Source organism: Heteronotia binoei, chromosome 4, assembly GCF_032191835.1.
Source record: "Heteronotia binoei isolate CCM8104 ecotype False Entrance Well chromosome 4, APGP_CSIRO_Hbin_v1, whole genome shotgun sequence".
NCBI classification, from domain to species: Eukaryota; Metazoa; Chordata; class Lepidosauria; order Squamata; family Gekkonidae; genus Heteronotia; species Heteronotia binoei.
Window position 1 is genome coordinate 153,697,057 of NC_083226.1, and position 14,487 is coordinate 153,711,543.

General features: G+C 45.5%; 1 protein-coding gene across 1 annotated transcript in view; it reads right to left on the reverse strand.

Annotated features, from left to right (window-relative positions):
* Positions 1-4,778: 4,778 nt before the first annotated feature.
* The window catches only part of C7 (complement C7), a 43,272-nt gene continuing 33,563 nt past the window's right edge, over positions 4,779-14,487 (reverse strand). Inside the window, exons 16-18 of the mRNA XM_060236590.1 lie at positions 12,030-12,132; positions 9,534-9,718; positions 4,779-4,990 (exon numbers count right to left, since the gene is read on the reverse strand). Of these exons, the coding sequence (XP_060092573.1) occupies positions 4,779-4,990; positions 9,534-9,718; positions 12,030-12,132 (500 nt within the window). The remainder of the gene's footprint in view (positions 4,991-9,533; positions 9,719-12,029; positions 12,133-14,487) is intronic.

Here is a 14,487-nt window from a genome sequence, read left to right on the forward strand (position 1 = left end):
TTCCCCAGGAGTGTTTATATCTTTAGTCAGCCCGTTTAATCAGTTCTATTCACTAGCAATGGCTATAAACAAATCACTGATTCAAGCCAAAGACACAAATCCCTTTGCAAAACTGCGGCAAAAACTGGATGCCAACCCAGAGATGCCAACCCTAGGCACCAGAAGTTTGGCTCACTATGTGTCAGTCCTTCATTTATTTATTTACAATATTTATACTCTGCCTTTCTGCTCTCATCAGGACCACCAAGGTAGCTAACAGATTTAAGACATATGTAATAAAAATATGTCTTAAAAGGGTTAAAACCAAACAAAAGCACATCATTAAAACAATTAAAACCAAAGCTAAAATACAAATACAACAGCATAAAAACAACAATTAAAACATTGAGCAGGAAGGTGGAATTACCAGAAGAAACAAAAAAGTTTTCACCTGCAGGCAGAAGGGGAGAGTTGGATCTCTCTGGGGAGAGAGTTCTAGAGAGTTTTGGTACCACAACCGAGAAAGTCCTCTCTTGGGTTGCTACTTGTCTAACCTCAGAAGGTAAGGGTACTAAAGCTGGCTAGGTTCTGCCTCTCTCTAAAACAATCATTGAGAGTTGACGGAATGTTGAGAGGCAGACTTGAACAGCAGTTGAAAATGACAGGAGTTAGTAGCAGAAGAGCTGGTTGTATAGGGGCTGAGGTGGAAAAAAAGGAAGATTACTGACTGAGTGGAACTGTGCAGAAGAGCTGCTTAGAGAAGGGGGAAATAGTCAATTTGTAATCACAGGATCTCAGTTCCAAGAATAAGACCTCGGTTCAAATTAAGTTAAATGGAAGTGAAACATAGTTACTTATACTTTCCTTTCCTTAGTGTTTGGTTCATATCATAAATAAAAGTTTCCTTGTTTTGATTAACCCTGTGGGTTGCATGTCTAAAGGAAGAACACACACACTTCAGTACCTTGGGGTGTGTGTGTGTGTGTGTGCATATGTGTCTGTGTGTGTTCCTCTTCCCTGCCCTCCTCAAACTCCACCACAAAAATCTCCAGGAATTTCCCAGCAGCCTGGAACTGGCAGCCCTAGTCAGAACTGGGCCCAATGAATTCTCCCTCAAAGAGAAAAATAGGCTTGAAAAGGGCCTTCCCCCTGCTCTTTAGTGACAGAACCAAGCTTGGTTGCTTTTTACTGAGAGAATCCAGGTTGGCTGCTTAGCAAAGGCAACAGCCTAGCAGCTTTCCAAGTGGCCCAATCCTCATCTGTCCTGGGGCTGGCAGTGTGTGGGGGAGAGCATAGCCAGAGAATGGCACAGGAGAGGGATTGACTGGCAGTTCACAGGCCAATCATTGATGCAGTGCACACTACAGCAAATGGAAGAGCCAGACTGGACTAATTCCATAGGTCATGCATAGGATATGAATGAATGGTGGCAGTGAGTGATTGCAACCATGTCTGAACCCCAGCCTCAATACCACTGTGTGACTGAGGGCTTGTTATTAAAGGGAGCTAAGCTACCCTACCTGTTGATGTCCCTGGGAATGAGAGGGTGAAAATGGTTATGATTCTGTATAGTTTAAAGGGAGAAAGTTAACTTCTGCTGTCCTGACCTATGTATAACCCATAATCTGAGAGAGAAGTTTAAGAGGGTGGTAGGCACTCTGTGAGGAAAAGGAGCACATTGGAAGATGACCGCAGCAGTCTGCGGAGTAGGCAGGGGAGTAGGCAGTCTGCGGAGTAGGCAAGGGAGTAGGCAGTCCTTCAGGTATGCTGGTCCCAAGTGATAGAGGGCTTTGAAGGTCAACAACTTGAACTGTACTCAGAAACAAACTAGGAGCAAGTGTAAATGGACCAAGACTGGAGTGCTATTGTCCCTATAAATCAATCCAGTTGACATCCTGGCTGCAGCATTCTGCACCAATTGAATATTCCAAACATTTTTTCAAGATCAGCTCCACACATACTGCAGTAATCTAGTCTAGATAACATCGTGGAATGCACCAGTGGCCAGATCTTTTCTACGTAGGAAAGGTCACAGCCGGCTAATCAGTTGGCTAGTAAAAGGCACACTTGGCCACTTCCTCATCTAGTGGCAGACCTGGGTCCAAGAGTACCTCTAAACTGTGGACCTCTTCCTTCAAGGGGCATGTTACCACACCCAAAGTGGGTGACAACTTAAGACCTGGGTCAGACCTTCTGCTCACCAGTAGCACTTGTTGGAATTAAGCTTCAGTTTATTAGTCCACATCCACTCCAAAATTGCTTCCAGGCTCTGGTTTAAGTTTTCTACAGCCTCCTTGGGATTGGCTGGAAAGGCAAGGTAGAGCTGAACACCAGGTGCATATTGGTAAAAACCCAGCCCAGAAATTCCATGTAAATGTTAAAAAGCCTAGAAGACCAGATGGACTCTTGTGGGACCGCATCGTAAAAGTTTTTAATCCCACTGACATAGACGTAAGCTGGGCCTTTAATGCCCCAACATTAAGCATGTTTATATAGAAGCAGGGTTACCAGATGTCCTCTTTTTAGAGGACATGTCCTCTTTTTTGTGTGTCCATCCTTTTGGGGCTTTTTTTTTTTTAAAAAAAAACTGATGAAAATGTCTTCTTTTGGGTTGGAAGGTTAGGAATCATCTCAGCTTAAATAGTAGAGGAGTATTTAAAATTTGACATAATTATCACTTGTTTGAAGTAGTCATTCAGGAAATATGTCCTTTTTGCATTTTAAAATATGGCAAACTTATATAAAAGTGAATTCCAGTGGGATTTGTATTAGTGTTTGGTACTGGAGCATGGGTCATACTGAACTTTCCTTAAGGAATCTCCCAAATTAAGTCTTTTTTTAAAAAAGGCAACTGTTTTCTCAGAATGCTAATACAGCTTTTTTATATCCTGAAACAATCTTGTCTGATGTGCCCCACTCTACATGCTAACCAACATGATATTATTTATGTTGAATTCTGTGTTTTAAATGCAAACAATGATTGTGAAATATATGAGAACATTCACCTAAGCAGGTTTATGCACAGGAGTTACACTGGAATTTTTAAAAAGTTCTTTATTGATGCATGGTACATATTGCTTTGGTCTATAAGTAGTTCAGAACTGAAAGGCAGTTAGCACAAATACATTCCAACTGCTTATGTTGCAGGTAATTGCAGAGCTGAGTGACTTGTGGTCCCGTTTCTCTAGTTTCCCATTACAGACCTACATGGGCACCATATTGCCCATCATTTGCATGCTTCTAGCAGCTGTTACTCCCACTGTGTAGGCAATTAATGAATAGTAGTACCCATCAGCCAAAGTAAAGCCCCATTACATTTCAATGGGAGGCATTTAAGTACATTTTTAGCTCTCTCACTAAAAACGATGTGACTTGAAAGTGCTTCACTTTGATAAGATCATATCCTAAGAGACAAAAAGGTTGGAAATAGCCATATGGCTAAAAAAAACCTACCCATGATTGTGCAGGGAGCTGGGAATACAAAATGCGGTCAACAGCTTTTAAGATATAAATGCTGGCCTGGAGACTAGCAAAACGGTGGCAAGCAGATTTCCTGAAAGGACTAATTTGTGTGTCTGGAACCAAAACATCCCTATTTATGTACCGTCAGCCTTCTACCTCAAATTGAAGAAGAAGGCTGACGGTACACTCCTTTCCCATGCTTTTGAGTCTCACAAGACTTTGCCTTCTAAGCCACAACTGGCAGACCTCATACAGATGTTGTGGTCCATGTGAGCAGCAACAGCGGGGGCTAAAGCACACAGTAATGCATACTTAAATGTATAGCAGCATTCGCTCAGTCCCAAAACACTGCAGATTGCTTGGGCAGCAATCTTCAGTTGGAAGGGATCTGAAATCACTTGAGTGGCAGGCCTGCAGAGATCCCACCACTCCACAGATGGGTTGGTTACTTGGGGAAGCACAGAGTGGTTGTTGCTGGACCTGTGCCCATTAAAGTGATCAAAGGCAAAGGAAGCCAGGACTCCTGTAGTTGTCCCGAGGATGGTCTTCCATCTGGAATGACTTGTTATGAGGAACGCTGCACCAGCTGAAATGATGGCACAACCATTCAAGGAAGAACAATCCAGATCTCCTTTGCCTTGTAGGTCTCCAGGCCAGTTCCCAACATCCTGTCACCAGGGCTCATTTTGTAGCAGGGGCTCCTTAGCATATTAGGCCACACATCCCTGATGTAGCCAATCCTCCAAGAGTTACAGGGATCTTATTACAGGGCTTACTGTAAGCTCCTGATACAAAACAGCCCAGCCTGTCATACTCAAGTACAACCAACCAGCATTGTAATCTTAAGGAGAGTTATGTCCTTCTCAATCTGTTGACTTCAGAGGACTTAGAAAAGGCTAACTCTGCTTAGGATTCTGCAGTAAGAAACAGAATTAAGTATAAGACTCTGCAGTTAACAGCAGGCTTTGTCCTCAGAGATCAGAAAGATTATTTAATACTAATCTTCTTGCTGTTGCCAATCACATTATTTGATGCTTCCCCACCCAAGTGAATAGTGGCTATTGGTTCCTATGGTGAAATAAGAGCACTGCACTCAGATGATATGGGTAAAACCTCCCTTGCACCCGAGATACTGGGTGGCCTGGCTCTCTCTGACAGCATTCGGAGGGTGAGGGGCTCCATTTGAACTTCCAGGGGCCTGACTTTCCCTCCTCACATAGTTTGCATTTTGTTCAGTTTCATAATAATTCCCACCACCTACCCCCCCCCCCCCACCGGCCCTTTTCACTGCACAGCAGGCCATGAGTCTTGCCCACAACTGATGCAGCTGGTTTATCTCAGGACCATCCAAAAATAAAGCGTTTGGAACTCTGTACAGCACAGGGTCTGATGCTGACAATGGTGAAATGTCTTCCCTGGCACTTGAGGAGGCCGGCCTGGCATTCGGTCATTGTCTGCTGGGCAACACTGCCGTCCAGTTGCACACAAATGCTCATTCCGTTGCTGCTGCAGCTCCCATCTTGACTGCACATGCATGTGTTGGTGGAAACTAAACAACAGTCAGAAATTGGCAAGTTAACCCATGGAGAGGACAATCAGACAAGCAATTGGCTGAACAGTAGGGGCTCAACAAATGAAAGGGGAAAGCCTGAAAGATGTAGACAGAAACATTGAGAAGGCAGAGAAGGGCAGGTGAGGTGAGTTTTTGAATATGTGAACAATACCTTACTTGATTAATTCATTATAAGACCAGAGGCAACTGGTTTACCCTAAACCACTGTTTCCCATTTGCAGGGTCAGGACCCGGTTCCGGGCCACGGAAGCCTCACTACTGGGTCACAAGAAAAGCCAAAGTTAGCCCCACCCCCAGCAAAGCATTACCTCTGCTCTGCTTCCTTCCTTCCACCATCTCTCTATTGTGCAGAGAAAAGCTAGCCTTGTAGACTGACACAGGCTGCAAAGCCTGAGCTCTGTTTGGCTTCCTTCCTTCCCCCATCTCTGTGTTGTGCAGAGAGGAGCTGAGCTGCCTCTCCTTCCTTCTCCCCCTCTCCCAGTTTTTGAGAGAAAAGCTGGCATCCACTGGCACTTTAGATCCGTGAAGTGTTCTTCAAGGTATGAGCTTTCATGTGCCTTGCAGTATGTTCTTTTGGGGAGATTTCCCAGGAGGCCTGGGTGTGTTTTTTTTCAGCAGGGAGGGGCAGGGAGTGGGCATTCCAGTAGCTATTTTTTTTTTTTATCAAATGACCCCTGGGTAGAATTGTTGCTGGCTGGGGTAATCAGATGGTGAGTAAGGCTTTTTCCTCTTTTGTCCCCCCTTCTTTCTTTTTCCATCTCCAAGGGCTGCTCTGCCTGTATTCTTGGTGCTGGGGGTGGGGGGAAGCAACAGTGGGAGGGCTTCTAGTGCCCTGGCCCCACTGGTGGACATTCTGGTGCTTTTTAGGCATTGTATGAGAGAATTTTGGACTGGATGGTCCACTGGTCTGATCCAACATGGCTTCTCTTATATTCTTATGTTCTTTCTTTCCATGTCTTTCTTTTCCTTTCCTACCATTTCATTCTTTCCCTTTCTTTCTTTCCTTCCATTTTTACTGGATGAAACTTTTCTGTTCATCATACTGTTGTTGCAGACATAGGAGCTCTGTCAATGAAAAATTGGCACCTCCAGTTGTAGCCAGCTGGCCTTCTATGAGATTTCTGTGTGAGTGACTGAGAGTTAGAGGTGTGGGGCAGAAAGAGATTATTGGAGATTATTGCTGTATATCTCAACAGCACTGGAAGTGATGGTACTATGAACTTGGCACCATTTTACTGGTCCTGCTCTTAACAACTGTCTGACACCAAAATTAAACTCCTCCTGTAGATATTAAAAAGGATGAAAGAAGTTCACTGGCTAAATATTTGCACAACAGGTTGCTTTTAATGGCATGGGAAACACAGCCAGTAAAAAGCTGCAAGCCCCTCATAAATATCCTTTTTGGGATAACTGCAGAAAAGCTTGTATGAACTTTATATAACTTGAAATTAATTCATTAATTGCAGTACAATTATCTGCTACCTTTAACAGCAATTTCCCAGTGTTTCAGTCAAGGAAAACTATGAAAAATAGCTGTCAAAAGATTTTCTTGAAACCAAGCAAGCTTGGTTGTAGCTTGAGGAAGGGTTCCAGTAGTAGCAGCTGAAGGAAGGGCCTACTAAATGTGTCAGCATATTTTGAAGTACAGCAGCTGCCAGGGCCCAGTGTGGGTGGTACACAGCACTGGCATTCCTGATGGCAATGGCAACAGCACTTCCAACTGCGTACACTGGCCAGTGCTGTTGAGGAAGGGGTGTGTAGGTGGTGCAGGCAATTGAGCATGGGCATTAGGAGTGCTTGCAAGCTGGAGAAGAACACACAAACAGATAGTTGCATGCAGGTGTGAGGGTGGAAAGAGAAGACCCTGGGAATGCATGAAAAAGTTGCAGACCACCCACTTTCCACCCACATTTTGGCTCAGCATGAATTTCAGAGAGGTTTTTCTGAAAATGAAGTTACTTCAGAAGAAGGGTTTGGGGGAGTGCCTGGAAGTGACATCACAGGAAAAGGTGGAGTTTTGGTTTTGGTGGAGTTTTGATTCAGTGTGCCCTGGAAGTGATATCACTTGGCCCTTGACCTGGAAGTGACACCACAGGAAATGTCATAATTCCTGTCTCCTGGCTCCACCCCCAAAGTCTCCTGGCTCCATCCCCGAATTTTAGTGGGCCACGAAGGAGAAGTGTAAAAATAACCTGGCCACAGGAAAGAAAAGTTTGGGAAACCCTGCACTGAACTAAACAGTGGAGCAAGAAGCTCCTAACCATAAGGGCAATTTGCCAGTGCAACAAGCTACGTTGGGAGAGTATGAAGTCTTGTTCCTTGGGGTTTTTCATCCAGCTGTAAGATCACAAACTTAGAAGGGTATTCCCTCTAAGCTGAGCTGGTGTGAACTAGTTCACAGTGTTTTAGCCTCCAGCTCACACATTTTTGTCTTAGCTGAGGAAAAATAGCCACAAGCAAACTAATTGATGCAGTAGCTCACAACTTCAATGCCAGTAGCTCATAAAGTAGAATTTTTGCTCACAAGACTTCACAGCATAGAGGAAGCATTGGGACTCAACTGGCTTTGACCCATTGGAGAATTTATGGCATGTCACAAGGCAAATGGCAAGCATGGTAGGGGAGGGAAAAAAAGAGTTGTATTTATACCTTGCCCTTCACTTGAAGTCCCAGAGGGGCTCACAATCCCCTTCCCTGCCTTTCCCCACAATAGGTGCCTTATGAGGGAGGTGGGTCTGAGAGAACCATGACTGACCCAAGGTCACCCAGCTGGCTTTATGTGGAGGAGAGGGGAATCAAACTAGGCTTGCCAATCCCCAGGTCCCAGCAGGGGTTCTTCCGCTTTCCCAGGCTGCTTCCCGCCCCCAGTCAGCTGGCCGGCGGGGGGAAGCCCCGCTCCCAGAGGACCATGTGCCTTTGCACCTCCGGAGGCTTCAGTCTCCGATTGAAAGGCTTCCTCTTGGGATGGTGTGTCTGTGTTGCTGTGAAGAAGATGGCAGCAACTTGTGAGTAGAGAGGCCAATCCCCTGCATCAGATTCGCCAGAAACGGGGGGCGGGGGAAGGAGGGGGAAACGTCTACTGAGCACTTCATTATTCGCTATGTGGAGATCGATTCTCATTGGGTATAATGGGGAATTGATCTGGAGGTTTCGGGGATTCTGGGGGAGCTGTTTTTTGAGGTAGAGGCACCAAATTTTCAGTATAGTATCTAGTGCCTTTCCCCAAAGTACCCCCCAAGTTTCAAAATGGTTGGACCAGGGGGTTCAATTCTATAAGCCCCAAGAGAAGGTGCCCCATCTTTCATTATTTCCTATGGAAGGAAGACATTATTTATTTATTTATTTATTCGAGATTTATATCCCGCCCTTCCCACAAGTGGCTCAGGGCGGCTTCCAAAATTTAAAAAGATGTGCTGTCCCTTTAAATGTGATGGCCAGAATTCTCTTGGAGTTCAATTATGCTTGTCATACCCTTGTTCCTGGCTCCGCCCCCAATGTATCCTGGCTTCACCCCCAAAGTCTCCTGGCTCCACCCCCAAAGTCCCCAGATATTTCTTGACTTGGACTTGGCAACCCTAAATCAAACCCAGTTCTCCAGATTAGAATCCGCCACTTTTAAGTGCTACACCAAACTGGCTCTCAAATGGAAGTGTGTCTGTGTATTACTTAAGAAGCGCTTCTTTAGAAAGCACCCAAAGAAACATTACACAGAAAGGGAAAAGAAGAGTTGATTTCCTAACCTAAAAGTTCTCAGCATTTTTTAGCTCCGTGGGCACCTTCAGGATTCTAACACTGACACAAAATAGCTGCTGCAGGAGTGAGACCTGCCAAAGCTTTTCTTCAGTCATCCAATTATGATTCTTGTGTTGTGGTGGCAACCGCTGCCAAACTATAGTTTTTAAAATCTGTGTGGCCAATAAGAACCCCTGCTGGGCAAGAGCCCCAGCTCCACCCACTTTCTAAAAACACTTGGAGGGCACCAGGAAAGGTATCAGTGCCACCCTCTGGCACCCGGTTGGGGAACCCTGCCCCAATCCATGCATGCACGGGGCCTTTTTTGTAGCAGGAACTCCTTTGCATATTAGGCCACACACCCCTGATGTAGTCAACCCTCCAAGACCTTACAGGGCTCTTCTTACAGGTCCTACTGTAAGCTCTTGGAGGATTGACTACATCAGGGGTGTGTGGCCTAATATGCAAAGGAGTTCCTGCTACAAAAAAAGCCCTTCACCAAGGTCTGTCATACATTGATGCAAAGTTCCTCATCGACTATGCTTGGGCCAAACCAAGTATCAGCCCAAGCCCCTGACAAGAGGCAGGACAACCAGCCTACCCAGTCAAGAGCCACAGAGCATTACAAGCAAAGAATAAGCGCACCAGGTCCCTTTGTGCTTACTGGTTCTTCAAACATGTCATCATATGGGTACTGGTGCAGACTGAAGTATCTACACTTAGAGCTCTCTGAATGAGTCCTGTACATGGTGGGGTGGGGGGTGGGCAGAAAGAGTTGGGGACTTACCATCACATGTCTCCCATACGTGGCATGAGCCACAAGATATCTCGGTTGGATCAGGTGTTCTGCAGCTTTCCTCGCTGACCAAAGTAAACGGTGTGCCCATGCACTCCAGAGTGCGCAGCTGACAAACGGATACCCAAGTAGCTTTCTCAGTTCTGGCATTTATTGCACAGATTTCCAGGGAAGGCCTGAAAAGAGAAGCAAGGCATTGTGCTCTCAACAGCTGCCCTGGAACTCCACTCTCTATCTATAAGATAAACTGGCACAACCGGTCATCCTCTAAGGCCTAACTACAAGTTACGGTAGTCATTGGTAGAACCTGTGGCAACTAACTCCATTTTACAGAAGAATTCGACCATTAAAAAAAATGCTACACAGAGCAAGGGGACTAGGCAACTTTGTTTCTCCTCCCCCCCACACACACCTTTTCAAGTACCAAAAGAGTCAAAACTTGAAAAGGTGTGGGGAGGAACAAAATCACCTGGTTCCCTTGAAGCATCCTCTGAAATGGTCTTATTCTTCTGTAATTGGCAGTTGCTCACCGTTTGAATCCCTGGCCACCATAATGTCTAGTTTGGCTCTCAGTCAACTGCAGCCCCATGTCTCTGGACAGTCAGGTATTGGGCAGCTTCTCTGTTTGCTTCTGCAAGGGCCATCAAGCAACACGGTCCCAACGATCAAGAACATCGCACCCAACCTTTTCTGTGTCATTCATTCACTCACTCTGTTCCAGCCTGTGGTGGATTCTTAAGACACTGCGATGCCATCCTGAGAAAGTGATACCCTTCTAAGCTCACTGGGCTCAGAAAGGTACTGCTAAGTATTCCGTTGGGGATCAGCTTGGAAGTACAAAGGAAAGGCAGGCAAATCTTGCTCATGAGCAGCTTGTTGTTGCCGCCAGGCAGATTCTCCAAAGTGCCATGCAAGAAGAACAGCAGTTGACTCATGCTGACCCCATTTATGGGACATCCCACACAAGAGGTGAGCAGATGTGGTTTGCCACAGTCTTCCTCTGTGCAGCAGCCTCAGCCTTCCTTGTTATCCCCCATCCAAAAACTAACAATGGCCAGACACGTTTCGTTTCCAAGCTCTGAGGAGCTCAGGCTAAGCTGGCCATTTTAGGCTGTACAAACAAGGTACCAAACTGTGAAGAAATGCATCCCCCCCTTTGAAGGTTTGAAATGAGCAAAACTTTCATTTAAAAAGGGTTTTCTCCCCTTTCTGGGCAGAGAACAGGCAGGAAGAGGGTAAAGTCAGTTCAACTGCTTTCCAGACTTACCTCAGCCCAACTTCATGCAAATGCTAATAGGTCTAGCTAGACAGAGTTGAATGGGACAATTCCCTTCCCCCTTCTCCAGGCGGTGAACAAAGATTTGGAGGACTTTAGACTAGAAAGCCTCCAGAAAGAATCTTCAGGAAAAGCTCTTCTGACCCAGTCTGAACTGGTCAGTGGGTGGGGAAAAGAGAAGTGATAGAACTCAGAGGTGCAAGGAAGAAGGGCTCTTTTGTGCTGAGTCCATTAGAGTAGACAGAACTCTCAACTGAGGTCTGGAGGAGGTGGCCATTGCTAGCCTGGACAGCCGGAGGAAGCTACAAGGTAACAGAAACTCTGTAGAGATCTATAATATTCTAAGTGAAGGAGCCTGTCCTATATTTTAACATCTGATAGGGCATTTTACCCATTTCTTTTGGATCCCTTGCTCAGTCTGGTGCTGTGCTACAGTATGCTTGTGAATGCTTTCTCTTTAATAGATACTTAATAATTTTTGATGCTGGTACTGGTACTCTGTACCACATGGTTCTCTACCATCTTGGACACGCTATTGTAAAAGGAGTGCCGGAGGTGGGGGAGGCAGGCAGTTGGCAAGTGGCTATTCTTCCAGGGGTGCACAAAGCATTAAAAGGTCCCCGTGATAACCAGGCACTGGGCAGTGGCACACAGAGGCAAGGCCAGAGAACCTGGATGGGAAGCTGGGAGTCCTGACAGTGGGCAACTCCTTACAAAGGTCAGGTGGTGGCAGTGGTTAACTGAGAGAAAAATAAAAGCCTCTCCAGGTGTCGGGAAAACTTTGGAGGGCACAGTGGAACAGACTCTGTAGGCTTGAGAAGGCCCATTCTGTCGCACAAATGATTGATTCTGAGAAGCCCTCCACTTTTATTTCACAATTGCCTTTGTGTATGATGCCTTAAGATGCTGTGGGGAAGTTGTCGCCAGGCTCCTAAATCTCCAGAAAACATTTTTTCTCTCTCCACATTTCACAGATCAAGCAAAGCTGAAGCTCTCCTTTCACCTTCCATCTCTACTAAGACTTAATGACAGCTCTTCCGAGCCAAGTAGAATGATGAACCCAACACAGGGGGACTGAGTGAGCCATAATGTAAACAAAACCCAAAGATTCCTCCAAAGCATTTAATCTGTCCTAGGCTCATGTCCTTGGAAATTTAATTTTGTCTTGGGTAAAGATGAGTGAGTTATTGTGGACTGAAGAGACAACTCACCCACATTCTTTTGGTGACCTGCACACGCAGTGCGTCTGCTGAACCTTCTCCCACGGCTGGCATTCAGGCTGTGTTGGGTCTCTGATACTCAGGCTCGGCTGGTCTCCACGGGGTACTGGAGCAAAAGAAGGAACACAAAAATCTAGAAAGGGGTGGCAATGCAAAGGCAGCGTCCTGCCTGCCATTTCGCCAGAATTGTCTTGTGGCAGCTGTTATTCACATCACTTTTGGCCAGTGTTTGTCAAGAACCAGAGCAGTATTTGATTTCTGAGTCACAGAAATTAAACTGGGTCTGGATACGAAACTAGTCCAGGAAGTAACATGGAAACCTGCTGCTGAAATTTCTGAAGAGTCTTTTATTGCTATTCAGGGGGTGACGCAGAAAGCAACACAAAACTGATAAACCTTGGCATAAAAATGACAAGCTGCACTACCCACAATTCTTCAGAAACGTATAGTCTGCAAAGTAGTCCTCCTACGTTTTTAGACTGCTCATTCCCTGGCTCTTTTTTTAAAAAGTAGCAATACCAGAAAGTCTGAAGACTTAACAACACCCAATGTGGTGCATTAGTTAGAATGCTGGATATGGGAGATCCCAGCTCAAAAGGGATCTTTCGAAAGGGTATTTTGCACAACAGTTCGCAGGCCATAATCTGAAGGCACATGATGCAGCAGCTTTGTGAGCCTCCCTGAGCCTGTCTCGGGAGAGGGTGGGATATAAATCAAATAAATAAATAAATAAACTTTGCTGAAACAAAACAGGTCGTGGTCTGGTTAGTGTCTGGATGGAAATATTTGTTTAAACAGCATTTAAGAGGAGACTAGATAAATTCTTAGCAGCCCCATGGCACAGAGTAGTAAAGCTGCAGTACTGCAGTCCAAGCTCTCTGCTAGCGACCTGAGTTCGATCCCGGCAGAAGCTGGGTTCAGGTAGCCAGCTCAGGGTTGACTCAGTCTTCCATCCCTCCGAGGTCGGTAAAATGAGTACCCAGCTTGCTGAGGCGGAAGTGTAGATGACTGGGGAAGGCAACGACAAACCGCCCTGTAAAAAGTCTGCTGTGAAAATGTCATGATGCGGCGTCATTCCAGAGTCGGAAATGACTGGTGCTTGCACAGGGGACTACCTTTACCTTTTTAAGATAAATTCACGGAGAACAGCTGTGCAATCCTAAACAGATTTGGTGGTGGAAAATGCCATTAAGTCACAACTGATTTATGGAGACCTCGTAGGGTTTTCAAGACAAGAGATGGACAGAGGTGGTCTGCCATTGCCTGCCTCTGCATAGCAACCCTGGACTTCCTTGGTGGGCTCCTATCCAAACAGTGACCAGAGCAGACCCTGCATAGTTTCTAAGATCTGATGACAGCAGGTTAGCCTGGGCCATCCAGGTGAGGGTGAAACAGATGTACAGCCTTCAAAATCCACTGAAGTCAACGGGGCTTGGATGTGAGCAACTCTGCTTAAGACCATGCTGTAGGTCTATCAGTAGACTTTTAACAGTGATGGCAAAAAGGAAACTTTGAGGTTCCAAGCCATTGAACCTCTGAAAATAGCAGTGAAGGAGGCTGCTGTCTTTCTTCTGTGCTTATGATTCTCCCAGAGGCATCGGTTGGCAACTGGGAGAAACAGACTGCTGGCCTGGATAGACCTTTAGTCTCATGCGGCAGAACTTTCCTTGCATTCTTATGTTGGGGGAGGCATTGGATGTAGTGAATCAGTGTGCCTGACAGCCCTTAAATCATCCTCGTTAACTGGATTTGTGTCTTGGAATGGTTTGAAAGTTGCCTTTCCCCCAGAACATCCCTTGTACACTTTGGGGGAAGGAAAAAAACCCAAAATATGGAAGATTAAACAAAAATGAGAGACAAATGTACAGCATAGCTCTCCTGACACTTGACAGCCTCATCAAACTTTGATGCCTGACATCTTTATTGCCTTTAAATCAACTCCTGGGCCTGAATAGTCCCCCCTGAAACATGGGAGGGATTTTATTCTTGCCCAAAATTAATTTTCTGTCTGTTTCTTTATACTCCCCTGGAAAAGGAGGGCTGTCTTCCTTCTAGTTTACGACGAGGCACCACAGAATCTATTGATTCCTTTTGCTACATCCTGCTTGAGAGAGGCCAATTATGTTTACACTCAGTTTAGAACCTCTCACAAAAACAGTTAAATCCAGCACATTCGTTTTAAATTTATGTTTTTAAGACATGCAGCTTTTCTGTGCATCTCACTTTTGTATCCACTTTCCCACAATATTAGACCACAGGCACAGACAGCTTTAAAAGGAAGATTAGACAGATTCATGGAGGATAGGTCTATCAGCAGCTACTAGCTGTGGTGACAAAGGAAACTCTCATGTTCAAAGGCAGTAAACCTCTGAATAGCAATAGGGGACATCTGTGAAAGCTTCAGTGTCTATGCCCCATTTTGGCCCTCCAGAGGAACTAGTTGGCCATC